The sequence below is a fragment of the Electrophorus electricus genome, chromosome 6, assembly GCF_013358815.1.
Source record: "Electrophorus electricus isolate fEleEle1 chromosome 6, fEleEle1.pri, whole genome shotgun sequence".
NCBI lineage: Eukaryota > Metazoa > Chordata > Actinopteri > Gymnotiformes > Gymnotidae > Electrophorus > Electrophorus electricus.
Window position 1 is genome coordinate 12,316,532 of NC_049540.1, and position 18,275 is coordinate 12,334,806.

Here is an 18,275-nt window from a genome sequence, read left to right on the forward strand (position 1 = left end):
AGTGGCTGTTGCCGTACAGTTTATCAGCCATCCTCAACACCATGTTGCCACAGGACCGCCCGCTAACGAGACGCACTGGTATATGTGTGTCAAGCACAGCCGTCTTTTATGCGTCAGTGTCCTGCTGTCATGGGGACGGGTTGCCCCCCAGAATTTCCAGCCAACAGCGATCCAGTGGTCAAAAACTGACTGAGGATGAAGAATTGGACACTAGCTAGCACACATTGTGCATAGTAGCAATAATGTTATAAATGTTAATAATGCTATAAGAACTTTTTAATTCTTAAAAATAATTAATTGTTAATAAAGTGGGTGATGAGTCTGAAATTCAGCAGTAAATGGGCTTATAGTGAAAGACTCATTCAGTCTTAGTAATTAAGGTGGTAATTACAGTATTTGGCCAAGAGTGGGTGCTGTCTACCCAGTCAGCCCCTACTGCTTCATTTTTGCCATTTTTCTGTTAATTGAGGATAGATTGTTTGCAGTAATAGTTCAAAAGGTATTTTTGCATCTTCCCTATTGAAGTACATTTCTCAGAAATAAATCCTGACAGTTTTTACTGTTTTGACTCCATCCCTTTGTATTTTAATTTTAATTTAGTGACATCTGTTTTGTTTGTTTTCTCATTGCATTTTACTTGCAATGACGGTAATCAGCTTCAGCCTTTTTCAGAGCTGATCACAAAAGAAAACAGGATGCACCTTAGTAAGAGGAAAGGAAAGCCTGCTCTCTGAATAGCAGAAACCCTTAAGAAACAAGCAAAAAGGGGAACAGACTTTCACAGCCGTGTGAAACCGAGAGAGAGAGAGAGAGATAGATAGATAGAGAGATAGAGATAGAGAGAGAGAGAGTGAGTGTGTGTGACTAGAGGAAGTAGCTTCAGAGATCAAGCTGTGGAAGAGAGTGGTAGAGACCTATAGGGCGTCGTCTGTTAAACACAGTTCTTCAGTACCATAAACAAGGTAAGCAGTGAGTGTTAAAAGGGAGGGATAAATTGTGTGTGTGTGTGTGTGTGTGTGTGTGTGTGTATGTGTGTGTGTGTGTGTGTGTGTGTGTGAGTGTGTGTGTGTGTGTGTGTGCACTTGCTGGTTACAGTAATGTAGAGGGAATAGCTCCGGTTAGGCCCAGATCTCATGCACATGCAAATTCTCTTGGTCCTGATCACTGGTGTATTCCTGTAACTGAACTGATAGATGAAGCTCTGAGCAGGACCTGTAGCGACTACTTGTGTTAAGGGCTTTAGATTTGACTCTGTTGATGGGTACAATTATAATTAAAAGTTGTTATACTTTTCACTTGTGGGCATACAACGGACCATTCAAGCATGCCTCCCTTAACGTGTGCCGTGGGAGAAGCATGGTCCAGAGAACTTTGCCCACCGTTTTTGTAAGCCAATGCCTAATCTATGGTTATTTTAAAATATAGCAACCAGATTTACATATTACATGACAGAAAAGCCCACACAATTTTTACATTTTTTTATTCCTCACTTTTTTCTTAACTTTTCTCTTGCATGTAGTACACAGTGAAAAGGAAGTGGGCAGATCATATAGTGAAATGTAAAACTTTTGAAAGTAAGTGTTCCCTTCGTTCTCTCTCCTTCTCTCCCTCTCTCCCTCTCTCCTTCACTCCCTCTCTCCCTCTCTCCCTGTTTCTGTGGTTAAGCATGGCATCGTGGGACCTGTCCGTAAGCGTTGAGGAATTGGGCGTTGAGGCTCCTCCTCTCAAAATTAGCGTCACTTCTGACCTTCATATCGGGGGAGTCATCCTGAAAGTTGTGGAAAAAACAGGTATGATTTGACATTTAAATATAAATTTGGAAATGCCTGACAGGCTAGTTTACCTTTTCAAATATGAAACCATAATAAAACCAGACAGTGGCCAGAACGGGTTTATTCTTCTGAAATAGACCAAGAATTATGAAGTATGTAGGTTTTAGCACTGTAGAGTCAATGGGATTTCCTTGGGTTATAAGTTTAATGTGACAACTGTAATTATTGATATGGGAATATGTCTTTAGAAGTGAGGCTAATGTCCCTGATCTGGATATTCTAGCCCTATATGATCCCTACCCTTGTTGGGGACACAGAGTAAGAATTTCCACTAAATAAAATAAACCCCATTAAGATTGTAAATAATCCTAGTCTCAATCTGAGCGCAGGGACCCTGCGCTTCCACAAAAGAATCTAATCCCTCTAATATTGTAAATAATCCCAATGTTAATATGAGCATTGGGCCCATGTGCTCTTCAACAGAGATTAAGAAAGACTGGTCAGACCACGCGCTGTGGTGGGAGCAGAAGCAGCAGTGGTTGCTCAAGCCGTCATGGACACTGGACAAGTGTGGCATCCACGCGGACGCCCGCCTATGCCTCACCCCCCAGCATAAACCCCTGCGCCTGGTCATGCCCAATCTTGCCACCCTCAGGCTGCGGGTCTGCTTCTCGAGTCCCATGTTCCACACCGTGATAGGCATCTGCAAACTACTGAGTGAGTGACCGTGCACAGGACTGTGTGGGAGGGGTGTGCGTGCGTGCGTGCGTGCGTGCGTGTGCATGAAAGAGAAAGGTGAGGGCCATTTAAGGAAATCCAGCCTGTACAGTGTAATGCATATGATGCTTAATTGCTGCAGACCTATAGCAATGTTCCTTAATTGAGCATGTTCCAGAAGCTTCTAAACGCCATCTAAAGACACACACATTTCACAGCGTTTACTTTCTTCCTTTTTTCACACCTTTCCCCTGATCACGGACCTCACACAGATATTCGTCACCCAGAAGAGCTGTCACTTCTCTGGCCAGTGGAAGAGAAGAAGAAGAAGAAACAGAAAGATGCAGATGTTAACGAGGTGTATGACATTACCAGTGCACCGCTGCCCACAAGTAGGTTCATTTAAGATGGACTCATGTTCAAATTGGCCAACCGATATGGTCAGTTTGGAACAAGTTCTGAGCCACCACGATTCCCGGTGAAAATACATGTACTTTAAGGGAATGTGGTTTGGTGTGGCATTTAGGAAACGCTCAAATCCAGAGCGACTTACAAAAGTGCTTTGTCATTTACTCATAGAATACATCCTAGCCAGTAGAATAGGTTAGAGTCCAAGATACCAATGAACTAGAATACTGTAGAAATACAGGGATCAATGCTGACACCTAGAAGTACAAAATACATAAGCTTTGTCTCAGACAACAATTAGTGCAATAAACAAAAGAGCAGTCAACATCAGTGTAGTAAACAATACCCTAAAATAAGTACTAGTTTCAGTTAGTCAACATAGGAGCAGGGTCAGTGGTCATTTTTAATATTCCACGAATAGATGGGTCTTCAATTGGCTGTAGGTTTTATATACGAGGGATATGATTGCCTGTACGTTTTATATATGAAGGACATGATTGGCTTTAGGTTTTATATGAGGGACATGATTCACTTTAGGTTTTATATACGAGGGACATGATTGGCTTTTCTACACGATCTGAAACGGCAGGTTCCATTGACAAGCTGGCCAATGACATGCCCGCATTCTTCGCCAACTCACCTGAGACAGAAGCTGTGTACAAAATGCTGTCAGTCAGCCAACCAGCGCCGGCCCCGGAGACTATCGCTAAGATGAACCGGCCAACAACGAAGGTGGACAAAGCGCAAATTAACAGCAGGTTGGACAAAAAAAAAAATAAAATAAAACAACAACTTAAAAAACCTTAATTAAAAAAAAAAAACTAAATGTAAAGCAGTATGAACCTAAAGACACAGTAATGTCAAAACTACTATGTTTGCTACATTGTTCTAACTACTGAGAATATTTATTATTCATTTAACACACACCAAGTGCAATTCACATGATGTGCCATTGCATTAACCATTTCTGTGGTCTAGAAATAAATGCCATAACATCTGGTCAGACCTTTTCTAAGTAGGAAGGAGCTATCGCTCCTCAAACACTACAGCATTTTACAGAGATTTTGCATTTCAAGTCAGTAGTACCAACATCTTTGCTCCACCTGGTGACCATCCTGCACTGTCAATCAGTTAACTCCGTTAACTCCACCAACAGAAACTCGTGACTTGGAATTTAATTTGACGGTGATGTGTGCCTGTGCAAAAACCTGTGCAGTAAAATGGTTTTTACAAAGATGTTTTCATACCTACAGTATATGACAGTATGGCACACATTGCGTGATATGGCTATGCTGCAAGGTCATACTGTCTCTCTGTTTGTAGGTGGCTGGACTCATCTCGCTCTCTACTGCAGCAGGGAGTCAAAGAGAACGACAAGTTGCTCTTCCGCTTCAAGTACTACAGCTTCCACGACCTGGAGCCACAGGTGAGATCCCGCCTCACTGCAGTGCCGTGATAACGGACTCCCTTGTGCTGTGCTGAGCCCCATGCATTTCTGTTAACAGTTAACTTGATTAGTGGCATATCTGTCTTGGGCTGGCTAAGAAGTAGCTGTTGGCCATCGTTTGTTCTCGGTCGTCCTGAGCGTTCGTTAACGCTGGCTCCCAACTGCACTGCGGGTCTCTCCATGCAGTCCGACGCGGTACGTTTGACTCAGCTGTACGAGCAGGCCAAGTGGGCCATTCTGCTGGAGGAGATTGACTGCACAGAAGAGGAGATGATGCTCTTCGCTGCCCTGCAAGTAAATAAATCCACTCCCCGTCTGTGACAGGCTGTGGGAGATGAAAATGTTCTCTGCTTGTCATGGTTGTTACGTGATGCTAAGATTAAAGGGATGAATGGGGGTGGGGCTTCCTAAGTCAGCGGTCTTATTAATCTTTAAGCGTGTGTGTGTGTGTATGTGTGCATGTGCTCCTCTAGTACCACATAGGGAAGGTTTCCCTGACAGAACAACTGGTGGCGACATGTCCGGCCATGGACGACCTAGACTCAGCCTTGCAGTGTCTAGAGGTGAAGATGGAAGAGGAATACAGCGCAGAAGAGATGCTGGTGGGTATGAGGCTGCTCTGTACCTCCAGAGGCAGGCTGTGGAAGCACACCGGTAAAATCTGATTTCAGGCAGTGCGCAGGGGTTAGGCAGCGCAAGGAGCTGGAAACGTTTAGCTTTTGCGTCACGTCATATTTGCACTTCCTCTCAGGACACGATGACGGCACCGGAGCTGCACGACTATCTGAAGATTTTCAGGTGGGACTCGAGCGTTCTCGCCCGACTCGTACATTCACTTTTTGATGAAAGCGCACCAGTGAATAAAAACACCATTCACATCTCCTCAGACCAAAAAAACAGACGCTCAAGAAGTATAAGCAGTTCTGGTTCACCTTCAAGGATATGTCCATTTCCTACTATAAAAGCAAAGAGGAGAGCTGTAAAGAACCTATACAGCAGATGAATCTCAAAGGTAACGTGCACACCTGGACGCACAGACACATCGCACTACACACTCATGAACACGGCCTCATAAGACATTTTCACATGTACAGTCACACACTCATTCAGTCACATGTACATGTACATGTACAGTCACACACTCATTCAGTCACATGTACATGTACAGTCACACACTCATTCAGTCACATGTACATGTACAGTCACACACTCATTCAGTCCCAGTGTTCATGAACCTGGTCTTACCAACGACACAAACTAATAAGGCCTCTCCCTCAGGCTGTGAGGTGGCACCTGATGTAAGTGTAGCGACCCAAAAGTTCTGTATAAGATTGTTGATTCCTGAACCAGAGGGCATGAACGAAGTTTATCTCCGCTGTGACAACGTGAGTGGCATTCGTTACAATTATCTTGAGTTTCATATATGCATATAATTCAATGGAACTTAGCATTTGATTTAATACATCAGAAGTAGTCTATACTACTGTAATAGTTAGGACCACTGCCGTATATTGCATTTAATCCATATTTTGAAATAGATATTTATATAGAAGGTATGTGTCTTTGGTCGGGGCGAAATCTCTCCAGATGAGATTTTGCACACCCTGTTTACAACAGAGAAGGAAATGGCTTTTCTTTTTAAATCGCCCAATGAATTCTCCCCATGTAAATAAGCTAGAACATCGTTACTATTTTAGTTAGCTAGCGATGATATTACTTAGCACTTGCTACCTAACTTGGTAGTCAATTCAGACATTTGGAGCTGGCTGGATGTGGTGTTACTCAACTCTGGTGTTGTCTTTCCTCTTCCCATATATCAGGAACAGCAATATAGTAAGTGGATGGCTGCGTGTCGCCTGGCCTCCAAAGGCAAGACCCTGGCGGATGCCTCTTTCTCCACTGAAGTGCAGAGCATTCAGTCCTTCCTGGCCATGCAGAGGACATCGTCCAGCAACAAGGCCGCACAGACTGACGAGAGCATCAACACGCACAGCCTCGTCTCCCCCCGCTACCAGAAGAAGTACAAGCCCAAACAGGTGGCTCCAGAGTTTTAAAGTTTTTAATATGTTGCCAGGCATATTGCAATTGCAGTACAGGAATACAGCAATGAAATCACAATATGACATATTACACGGCTGTAATCGGTGTTTCTGTAGAAATAGACTAACGTCTTTGTGTCCCTGGGCCGATCTCTTTTAGCTGACCCCACGTATCCTGGAGGCGTATCAGAATGTGGCGCAGCTTTCTCTAACAGATACCATCCTGAAGTTCCTGCAGATCTGGCAAGCTTTGCCTGACTTTGGCCTTTCCTACTTCATAGTCAGGTAAGCTTACTGCTCATGTGGGTGCCGGCACTTCCTCCAAATCACAGAGCCCAAGGGCTGGCGCATTGACCATCAAACCAAGAACGGAACAAGGAGGCAGACGTGGTGACTTCTGTGCATCCTGGATGGGACCAGGCCAAGAATGGACTAGGAGCATGTCATCTCCTCTCCCACCACTCTCGATCCGTGTGCCCACAGGTTTAAAGGATGCCGTAAAGACGAGGTGCTGGGTATCGCCAATAACCGCCTGATCCGCATCGACCTAGGTGTAGACGAGGTGGTGAAGACATGGCGCTACAACACAATGAAGCAGTGGAACGTCAACTGGGACATTAAGCAGGTGCGCTTCTCAGTGGCCAGTGTCTCTGTATGTATGTCATCAGTCTATTGACCTGACCAGAGGTTCTTCATCAAGGATCTAATGATCTGCTTGTTCTGTCTCTCTCTCATTTTGCTCTGGCTCTTTGGTACGGCTGGCTTTGGGCACCAGGTTGCCATAGAGTTTAACGGTAACGTGAACATAGCCTTCGGCTGCGTGACGGCCAACTGCAAGATTGTGCACGAGTACATCGGTGGCTACATCTTCATGTCAACCCGGAGCCGGGAGAAAAATAACACGCTGAATGAGGAGCTCTTCCACCAACTGACAGGAGGTCATGAAGCCCTCTGAAACTGTGTGTGTGTGTGTGTGTGTGTGTGTGTGTGTGTGTGTGTGTGTGTGTGTGTGTGTGCATGTGTGTGAGAGACAGACAGACAGTCAAAAGCTTATAAGGGTTATCAAAAATGGATGGAAAAATAATGTAAACATATTTCATAAATAAAGTTAAAATAAAAAAACAAGCTATTCATATATGTTACTTTACACATTCTCGCTTACTAAAGGACTAATTTCTCAGAATGGAACTAATCAAAACTGCTCATTAGTAGCTCGTTAGCCTACATGCCACTTCTGGGGATAGTATGCAGGGTTATGTAATTCAGGTCTAAATCTGACCAATGAAATTAATTTTCCTTTATATTTTCTTATATATAAGAAAATAAATTTCATTGGTATATTGGTGTGTGTGTGTATATATATATATATATATATATATATATATACACACATACTGCACATTACTGATCAAACTTTTTCTTCATCAAAAGGTCCTAACATCCCTCTGATGGATCAAATGATCCTGAATCTATAAGACAATCAGTATGGCCTTTGTTAGTGAGACATTAAGTTGAAGTTGCCTTCTAAAACTGTTGGAATGAGGCAGAAAAAAATAGTAATCCTGAAAATAGTGTATCCTGATTCCAAAGGGTGAATTTTTTTTTCTATGTGAACCTTACAGTCCAACACTATCGATCCTCATTTAGACAGAGGCTTTTCTTGGATAAATGCATAGAATATCTCTTGTTTGTAGGAATTACCCATGAGGTTACTTATTGGCTGTGAACATGTAAGTGTTGATGGTAATGTGAATAAAACCATAAAATCCTCATTGTCATGTTGCGGTGTTTATCTGGGTAGGTTGAATGCAACAGCGTTCAAGTGCATTTTTGTTTTGGCCTTCTCATTTTCTACATTGTTGGAAATAACAAGGTCTCGCATTATCTTATGTGCAGATCTGGTGGTTACTCACTTCAGTGGTGTCAATCACCCCAGGATCCGATTGTTACCATATGAATAAATCAAGCTAAGTGACTAAATAAGTGACTAGAAATGTCTTCCTGCCTGTTCTGGTGAATATTTAGTGGGGAAGGAGTTAACATTTTATCAGCGTGCCGTTTGCTCTGAACAAGTAGGCCATAGAGTGCAGTTATACTACACACACACAGCTTTCACACAGGAAACCACAATATGCAGCACAATACGCAGATGCAAAAAATGTGCGCCTCCTCGTGCCTCACTGTGCAAGGCCAGGATATATTTAAACATTTATCTTAATTCCAAGGAAGCAGTGAAGCCACAGACACACAAAAAAATCACAAGCGAAAATAAAAGTGGCGGAAGGCTTAATTTGATAGCCTAGATAAACGGCAATTTGGCAACCTATACCTCGGGGGAAAGGCTTCGATAGACTTTGATAGACCTGAGCACATTTGAGTGGGGGAAAATGTTATGAAATATTATATTTAAAATAATAACATATTTAGTACTCCAATAATTCATTTGGAGTCAGTATATTGTATGGCTTGGCCTTTTTAAAACTCCAACTACTGTTTTAGCTAAGGTTATTTTTGTTATTTTTTTTTAACTTGGTTCTCACTTCTTCACTTTTGAATTGTCCGTCTCGTATCCCACAATCCACTGCGCAAGTAGGCACACTGATTACCAAAATGGCGGACACGTTGGTGAGTGTTCGATGTAATCCCTGTCTTTAATTTGCGTAAATGGTCGTTTAAATTAAAAATACCCAATAAAGGGAAGTTAGGTTAGCACATTAATATGTTATTTCTTGATAGGTGGAACTCGTGGAGGGCTGTCGTCTCCCTGTACTCAGGAAAAACCAAGAAAATGAAGACGAATGGCGTAAGGGCTGTCCGCTAGCGAACATGCTAGCCAGCGTAGCTACAAGCTGCATAATAAAACAACTGTCATGGCGGCGCACATCGAAGCAAACACTGTCGCCTGTGACTATAAGCCAGAATGGCAATTCAAAAGATAAATGTTCAAACAGTAATCTCGTATACTTTAGTGGGCTTTTATAGCAAAAATATAACATGTAAAGAAGTGTCACTTGCCTTTTAGGTTTATTTCATGCAAATTACAAGTAGCCGTGCTGTGAACTTTTTGCTGAAGCTCATATCAACCCTTTAATAAGTCACCACGATAGTTTACACATAGCAACTGATCGTAGTAACAGTTAAACAATTGCAGTTACATATTCTAAACCTTTCAATCTTTCACTTGGCTTTTAAGTTTAGGTAAGAGGCGGGTTGTTTTGAAGTTTGCAACTATATATTATCCTGATTCCTTCATAGCTTTGGCTGAAATTCTCAGCGTCAAGGAGGTCCCTGGGAAAAAGCTCTACTATGTTCACTATATTGACTGTAAGTGGCCTTTTTTGTAGTCATAACTGATGTATTGTTGACATCACACAGCTAAAGGGAAAAATGACTGGCTTTTGTCATATGTTAATAGTCAATAAGCGTCTGGATGAATGGGTCACTCCTGATCGCCTCGACATGAAAAAGCTCCAGTTTCCTAAGAAGGAGGCAAAGACACCCACGAAGAATGGTCTGCCTGGCTCACGGCCCAGCTCTCCAGACAGAGATGTGGTAAGAGACCACACTGGATCTCTGTTACCCACTACATTCTGCGCTTACCTCTCCACTGCCCAATGCCCAAGGTCTACTAACTTGCATCCCACTTTGACCTTAAAAATAGTGAGATGCCAGATGGTAGTCGCATAACACAGTACAGTGTTAAACCTCTAAATTAAAATTTTTTGTTGTTCTTTGCTAGCTTCTGTTGAAGCAAGTCCCCACAATTGTCAAAAAGGATATTAAGGTTGGAAAAAAGGATAAATAGAGGAAAAGTAAACATATTCAGGTGTTAACATGATTTGTTCCCTTTAACTCTGCTCTCTTCCTTTCTGTTCAAATTCAGAGGAAGAGTCTAGATCTCAACCTTCAATCTGCTTCAGCTCCTTCCAGAGGCAAAACTCTTCCCACACCGGTACAGATAAACCTTGCCCATTCTACACTAAAACACCCTGTTTGGTTCCTGCAACAAATTGGTATGAATTGGCTCTATATGGAACATTCCAGAGAATCAAAGCCCCAATGAGATCCTCTCTTGACATTGGCCATGCAGTGGGAGAGATGTGTCTAAAGTGATGATTGCCTCGCTTCTGTTTTCTCTCTTTGATAAGACTGTCACACAAGACAGCTAATAAGAGGTGAAAAAGAAAATCTCTGCTTCATGTTTGGTGGTTGGGCAAGTAAACTAAGTTGAAGGGATCGAATACTGTGCTCGACAATGAAAAATCTAGGAAAATGCTAATCAACACCTTTTATTAGTGAGTGAGCATTCTCTGTAAATGTGTCAGTGTTTCTTTCTATTTGCAGGTGGATATCCCAATAAAGTACTCGTGTGTTGTGTGGTTTTTTTGTTTGTTTGTTTGTTTTGCTCATTGTAGCAAATCAGTCAACCAAAATAAAATTTGGTTGTGTTAATGAGACATAAGTTTTGAAAATATTTATCTTTTACATTTTTTTTTTGTCCAAAAAAAAAACAAAACACAACCCTTTTTGATCTTTCTGATTGGTCCCCAGAAACGGAAAGCAGAGTCCGTCTCCTTGACATCCCAAGGCTCTGCGGCGCCGTCAGTACCTTCTCTCCCGAGCTCTGCCGAGGCCCCCCAGGCGTCCGTCTTCCCAGCTGTGGTTCGGGAGTCCTTCAGCAATAAGTCCAGAGAAGAGCACGAGCAGCTCACGGTAGCAGCCTACTCAGCCCCTCACCCCTCTGTCTCGCAGCGTCCGCAGGCGTGGTTATCAACGGTGATGCTGTTAACATATATTTGTTTAGCTCCAGTAGCTGTTTTCGTCACGATGTATAAATGTTGACGCGGAGAGGGAAGGTCACGTGTGCTTGTGTTCGCTTGCTGTCGGCAGAACGGCACGACCCGTCGTCTCGTCCCGTCTCAGCCTGGCCGGAAGCGGAAGAACTGTGGCACAGATGAGGTAAGCACGGCAGCACAGAGGCCCGCATTGAGGGTCTATGGGATCACCGCATGCCATGTTAAACTAAGCCATGCTAAGTCAAACCATTAAATACCACGTCCAGCGTGCACCCACACTCCGTGTTCTTTTTATTGGAAGCCCGTTTCATGTTTTCACTGCATTGTCACTTACTTGTATGTTCTTTTCATTGTGTTGAATGTCAGCCATCTTACCATTACACTGGTCATCTCCTTGATAAATCTGGATCAATATTAACCGGGAAAACCCAAACAAATCGTGTTTGGGTTTGGTGGCGAGTTGAATACAGTCCCATTGAGCACTTAAATGGTGTGGCCATCAGAAGAGCCCCATACACATGGATGCTAAAGCTACATACTAACACACACACGTGCACAACACCACAGAGTAGATTCTTCTGCCCAGCACTGACCACACTCACCGTTTACCTCATGCTGCACATATTAACACAGGCTACTTAACAAGCAGCGAATAGAAGACCAGAATTCCAGTCCCATGTGAGCTTGCTGAGCAAATCCCCCACTCCATTTTGAAGGAATACACACATGCCATGCCATAACCTTTCTTCCTCCTGTCACAAAACCACGTTTCCCAAAGCTTTTGCAACCCCTTGTGTTTCTCTGATAGATGATAAAGGTATTCCAGTATAACAGCCCCCGCAGTGCCAGTGCCTTTCTGCCACCAGGAGAGGTCCGTCTCATTTATTTATCATTGCCTGTTTGGTGTGTGTTTGTAAAGGGATAGGTAGAAGGGCCTAGATACACACACACACACACACACACACACGTATACAGTTTTACAGAGAGTAAATATGTTTAGGTCAGTGTAGCTCATGAGTTCAGGTTTAGAACAGAGAAGGGACATTCAGGTTTCTGCTCTGGGAGAGTTCGTAAGTACCAGGAGCAGATTTAAGATTTTTACCCTGTTAATATGAATGACATGATGGACGTTTTACCATCGGGTAGTCAGGGTCAGTCTCATTTTGTGATCTTCTAGCTGAAAAATTCAACAAGTAGGGTTTTGCAGTTTAATGAAGTGTTAGACAATTATGACTTAAATGGATAAATGAAAAGAAAAGGGAAATGTTGCAATATTTTGGTAATTACAGGAAGGCCTCATGAATTTTGTTTTCCTTATTCAGCTTATATTTATTTGTTTATTTTTGAGGAAGTTAAGGATGTGACCTTGAACCTCTGACCCTCTCTGAAATTGGCTATGGAGGCGTTTTATTATAGGCCATCCTTACCAGTATTTGATGTCGAGCAGCACACTGCGGTTTAGTCATGCCATGCTTTCCTTTCTCCCCAACGGCACCCTGCTGCCGCCAGGACTCGCAGGACAGCCTGGACGGAATCCCCTCCGCGCCCCGTATGACCGGCAGCTTGGTGTCGGACCGCAGCCATGACGATATCGTCACACGCATGAAGAATATCGACTGCATCGAGCTTGGCCGCCACCGGCTCAAGCCGTGGTACTTCTCACCATACCCCCAGGAACTCACCACGCTGCCCATCCTCTACCTGTGCGAGTTCTGCCTCAAGTACCTCAAGAGCCTGAAGTGTCTGCAGAGGCACCTGGTGAGGGAATGCCTGCTGGCCTCAGAGGACCAAGCACTCTCGGGCGCTGCCCAAGCTCATGCTCGTTTCAGCTGTCGTGGTGTCTTGGCTCAAGGTGGCCCCGTAATTAAACCAGTGAAATTAACATTGCTTTGTAAGATCGCCCAAGCTGTTGACCTAAACCCGCGAATAAAGCACCGTCTGTCTGTGTAGACTCTTGATTGGAGCTTGCAGTACTTACAATTACTTTAGTGCGCTAAGGAGAAATACTATTTGTGAATATATCTGGATATTGTTTTATAAAAGTTGCTGGGGTGCAACCTAGAGTATTTCCGTTAAAGCGTTCATTTCACTATGCAGAATTCGTTGTACATTGATTACTACTTGGTAAATTTGTTGTTTTCTTGTGAACAGACGAAATGCAACCTTCGGCACCCCCCAGGAAATGAGATCTACCGCAAAGGAACCATCTCCTTCTTCGAAATCGATGGAAGGAAAAACAAGGTGATTAGTCTGCTTTCGAATGTGGTAGTTCACCTCTCGGAAACCCCCCCTGAATTAAGGTCGGTCAGGAATCAAGAACGTTTAGGCTGTTGTTGTGGGGGACGGTCGTCAAAGGTTTTGTTTGTTTGCTTTGCAGACATACTCCCAGAATTTGTGTTTATTGGCAAAGTGCTTCCTGGACCATAAGACGCTGTACTATGACACAGACCCCTTCCTTTTCTACGTAATGACAGAGTATGACTCCAAGGGCTTTCACATAGTCGGCTACTTCTCTAAGGTAACCTGTCTAATCACAAAACCAAAACCAAAGGCACTGCATAGTTTCTTTTTTGTATGTTTAGTGTATTATCACAAGAAATTGATCGGTCATATCCCAGTTACTAAAAAGCCCAGCCATTAATAATGCAACTAAAGGCTTTGACCGACCTTGTGCTCTTTAAAGGAGAAAGAGTCAACGGAGGATTATAACGTGGCTTGTATTCTGACATTACCACCATATCAGAGGAGGGGTTACGGCAAATTGCTGATAGAGTTCAGTAAGTTTCTAGTAAGCCGCACGGCACTCATATAAACATTTGACGAGATTCGGCCAAATGTTTGCTAAACTGTTTTCATATTGGCAGCGTAACGTGCAAGTGTGTGGTGTGCCGCCCAGTTCAGGGGTCCTCCCTGTGTCCGTCTCAGGTTATGAGCTGTCGAAGGTGGAGGGGAAGACGGGCACCCCGGAGAAGCCCTTGTCAGATCTCGGCCTGCTCTCTTACCGCTCCTACTGGTCTCAGACTATACTGGAGATCCTCATGGACCTCAAATCGGACAACGGAGAACGGCCACAAATTACCATCAAGTATGCCTCTGTTCACTACACACTGTGAGAACAGTAGAGATCGTGATCATGATATGTTCTAATCGGTTTAAAAAAAAAAAGTGGAGTATTTTGTTCTGAAACTGATTGCCTAATGTGGGATTAATGCATGTCTTGGTTTGTTCACAGTGAAATTAGTGAGATAACCAGTGTGAAGAAAGAGGATGTAATATCAACGCTACAGTACCTAAACCTCATTAATTACTACAAGGTAATTTTCTTTCATGGCATTTGAAAAGGTCTGCGTGGTCACAACACAGACTGTTATTTCTGTTCTAATAAACAAGATTCTCGTATGGATTTGCTTTTTTTTTCTTCCATTGGCTTAATAGTACTTTGGCCAAACAGTTTGAGTTGCGCAAGTTGAAAACAAACTGCGCTACTTAAGTAAATCAAATTAAAAGCTTTTCTCAAAGATTTTTGTTCTTACTGGGTTTGATGAGCGCTTGATCACTAGTCATTCGTCTGTATGTGCGGATTCTCACTGTTGCTCAGTGCCGAGGAGTCTGTGGAAAGGAACAAAAGCAAAGGCTTGAGAAATTCAAGATGGTCTTCAGAGACGTTGCGGGATTCATAAGCGCCACATAAGCACGGCATTTGGTCAAGGGACTCTCGGCAGGACGAACTCAGACTTGTGTAACTGGACCCGCGCTAATAACCTCACTCTTCTCTGCTCTCGTCCTCAGGGTCAGTATATTCTCACGCTCTCGGAGGACATCGTCGACGGGCACGAACGTGCCATGCAGAAGCGACACCTCCGCATCGACCCCAAATGCCTCCATTTTACTCCGAAGGACTGGAGCAAGCGTGGCAAGTGGTAGACATGCAGAGGACACTGTGAACCCCTAACAGCCAGGCTCGGAGCGCTCCGGAAAGCCAGAGCGATGGTGAACCCCTGACGGGCAGGCTCAGAGCGCCCCGGAAAACTGGCGCGATGGTGAACCCCTAACAGCCAGGCTCGGAGCCCTCCAAAAGACTGGAGCGACGATCCCTGACAAAATAACACGCCTCACACTTAATAGGACTTTTGCTGTAATCAGAATCAACAAAAGAAACTTCAAAATATTAGGGGAAAAAAATCCTGTTGAAGAAGGAACTCTTGCCCATTGTTCTAGTGGTAGTTCTTATATGATAAACAAGCATCATCAGACTCTGTCGTGTGTCGTCACTTTGTGCACTTTATGCTTACATGAGCACAACAATTTGGCCTTTGCTTAAACCAAGACAGTGGCGTTGTGTCGTCTTTGAGAAGTTGCTTTTTCAAAGGTGCTTTGTAGCTCTGTGCCATCTTTCACAGCCACCCTTCCCTCCGATTAGCGGGGTTTTGTCCATATTCATTGGACTTTCTATTTGCCCGTTCATCAGGTTCATACTGAATGCATTAATTGATCCATTTATAAAGTATACTTTTCTTATTACTCTTGTATTGCAATGTTTAAACGTATAAAATCAAATGACTATCTGCTATAAAATCAAATGTAACTGCTTTTGGTCTTGAGGGGCGTTTCCTCCGAGCACAGCCGCCTGTGGAACCACCGTCGCAGACTTAGCAAGCTAACGTGATGTTTGTTCGTTAGTGAGTGTACATAATGTAGCTCTTCTATCTCTCTCTCTTTTGTAATGGAAGTTTTTAAAAGTGATGTCTGTGCAAATTTAAAAACTGCATGGGGATGTTCATAAAAGAAGCCATGTTGAACTGTTACAAGATGTACATTTGGATACCTGTACAGATGTCGATCGTTTTTCTTTAATGAATGTAAACCATCCAACACTCATATTAACTGTGTCTTTTTTAATTTATATTGAAAACTGTATTGTTGTAAAATCTTGTGCATTCTGAGAGATTTGTAACAAGAAATGCAGAATTCTATTAGTATGTTTTTTTCAGTATCAACAATATGAGGAAGTTGCTTGCAAAAAGACTCTTCTTGTGACATTTAGTCTCTCAGTCAGTGACGCTGACCAGTTACAGTCAGCTCTGGCCCACTGTGTCATTAGTAAACCTTGTGTAATTTCTCCTAACCATTACAATTAAGTGCCACAAAATGAAGTCCATCTCTTTTATAGTAATAAGAGAGCTTATTCCTATTTTACTGTTTTAAAACATACTGTATATGCAACAAGTGCCTGTCAAAGTTGCTGTGTTCAAACATCCTACATGAGTGACGTTTACGACCGTTCGTTGGGGTTTGGCACACGTATACAACTACTCAACGTCAGTAACGCCTCAACCGGTGCGGACATACGTGCAGGACTGCTGGTTTAATACAGTGGCTGAGTTCCGTTAGAAAAATATTATTTTTATATTTACATGTAATTGCTTAAGCTTACTTTAAGCTTACATGTTTTTGTTCATACAAAGCTGCATAAGGCTTATGCCTACATGTGTGTGTACTAGAGCCGCGTTGTGTTATACACATTATCATAACAATGGTCACGTCAGAACTGATGAATCTATTTGGAGTAGCAGAGACATAATAGCATGTAATCCATATGATAAAATGTACCTTAAAGGAGGCCACAACCAGTTGGCTCAGCACCAATTATTCTGACCAGAATGTTTGTTGACTGTTCAGTATCTGCCAGTATTGTAGGACCATTGGTTGGCAGTTCTGTTTTCCTGAATATATTAACAAGACCCTTCAATGAAGTCAAATGTGTTTGTTGTTTTGTCTGATTGATCTTAAAAAGTTTGATTGATTTTAAAAATGAAAGTTATGGACCCTCCAAATAGATTAAAGTTGTACACAAACATGGGCACCCTTGGCCAAATAACACTTTGTCTTTTTTGAGAAGTGTTAAACAGTCTAAATAGAAAAACATTACAAAAAACAAAACCTTTTTGTGCAGATCGTAATGCAGTCTTTCATAACTTTATCATCAATGTGGCCTGTGCAAATGTATGGACAATGTAAATGTTATAAAGGCTGAGATTTTTTTTGGCAAGATCTGAGACATTGATTGATCAGGTCACACCTGAGGCACGTCACCAGCTATAATTAGGAACTGTTAGCTGAATAAAATTTCCAAGCTTCATAAATTCTCTGATTCTTTACACCTTGTGCTAACACTCAGCAGCCATGGGTTCCTTTAATCAGCGGTGTAAAGATCTGAAAACAAAAGCAATCGATGCCCACAGGGCAGGTGAAGGCTGTAAAATAAATAAACGTGTGCCGCATTAAAAAAGTAAAAACAGAAGTCTGGCTACAATCGCCAGAGGTATATTGGGAGAAAAGGCAACAGCAGTTCATGAAAACAACACTGTTGAATGTAAAGCATGGAGATGGATCTGTTCCGCTTTGGGGCTATGATGTTGTCTGTGTCATTACTGCATGGGAGGAGGGAAGAATGGATTTAACAAAACACCAAATCCTGGAAACAAATGTCAAATGCTGAATCTGAAACAAGGAAGGCTCCTACAACGTGTTAATGACCCAAAGCAGAACTCAAAATCCACTGTAGCTGAAGAGACACAAAATGAAGCTTTTGGACTGGACCTCACAGTCCCTGGATCCAAACATTGGACGGACCTTTAACATGCATGCATGCAAGACCACCCAATAATATTTTTTAAAAATTACAGACCTCCTGCATAGAACAGACAAGAATAGAAAAACTACAAAATCTGTTTCAAGCTGTGATTTCTGCCAAAGGGGGTCTTGGTATGAACTCTGTAAGGTGTCCAAATGCCACACAGGCCACACTGATGAATCTGAGTTGTAATTCTGTTATGAAAGACAGAATAAGGATTTGCTGAAAATGTTTTATGTTTATCTATATAGACTAAGTTTAACACTTCTCAATAAAAAAGACAAAATGTGTCACTTAGTCAAGCATACACAAACCTTTGTGTACAATTGCATATTTAATACTTGGATAAAGTTTTTTTAACACTGTTTTTCAAACAACCTCATGACGTTGCACTCAACTTCAACCCTAGGGTGTTGAACTTGTGTGTGAATGTCTATGAAAGTTAACAGCACACCAAGGAAA

General features: G+C 42.6%; 2 protein-coding genes across 7 annotated transcripts; both read left to right on the top strand.

Moving 5' to 3' along the window:
- The first annotated feature begins 863 nt into the window (after positions 1-863).
- Positions 864-7,731, top strand: im:7154036 (fermitin family homolog 3). Of its 2 annotated transcripts, none has more exons than XM_027017738.2 (15): positions 864-962; positions 1,666-1,790; positions 2,256-2,489; positions 2,762-2,881; positions 3,487-3,655; positions 4,221-4,323; positions 4,531-4,638; positions 4,818-4,946; positions 5,096-5,142; positions 5,232-5,356; positions 5,623-5,729; positions 6,165-6,380; positions 6,544-6,668; positions 6,867-7,008; positions 7,159-7,731. In XM_027017738.2, the coding sequence occupies exons 2-15, from the start codon at positions 1,667-1,669 to the stop codon at positions 7,336-7,338; spliced, it is 1,929 nt and encodes a 642-aa protein (XP_026873539.2). In that variant the 5' UTR covers positions 864-962; position 1,666; the 3' UTR covers positions 7,339-7,731. The 2 variants fall into 2 exon arrangements, with proteins under 2 accessions (XP_026873539.2, XP_026873538.2); XM_027017737.2 differs by lacking the exon at positions 864-962 and adding an exon at positions 1,310-1,386.
- Positions 7,732-8,960: 1,229 nt separating this feature from the next.
- On the top strand, positions 8,961-16,059 carry kat5b (K(lysine) acetyltransferase 5b). Of its 5 annotated transcripts, none has more exons than XM_027017739.2 (16): positions 8,961-9,008; positions 9,120-9,186; positions 9,639-9,707; positions 9,799-9,935; positions 10,123-10,167; positions 10,267-10,335; positions 10,935-11,159; positions 11,274-11,342; positions 11,988-12,050; positions 12,689-12,937; positions 13,331-13,420; positions 13,557-13,697; positions 13,863-13,956; positions 14,105-14,264; positions 14,412-14,493; positions 14,969-16,059. In XM_027017739.2, exons 1-16 carry the CDS (start codon positions 8,994-8,996, stop codon positions 15,101-15,103), a joined length of 1,710 nt encoding a protein of 569 aa, XP_026873540.1. In that variant the 5' UTR covers positions 8,961-8,993; the 3' UTR covers positions 15,104-16,059. The 5 variants fall into 5 exon arrangements, with proteins under 5 accessions (XP_026873540.1, XP_026873542.1, XP_026873541.1 ...); XM_027017741.2 differs by having other exon boundaries at positions 10,935-11,096; XM_027017740.2 differs by lacking the exon at positions 10,123-10,167.
- Positions 16,060-18,275: the final 2,216 nt, after the last annotated feature.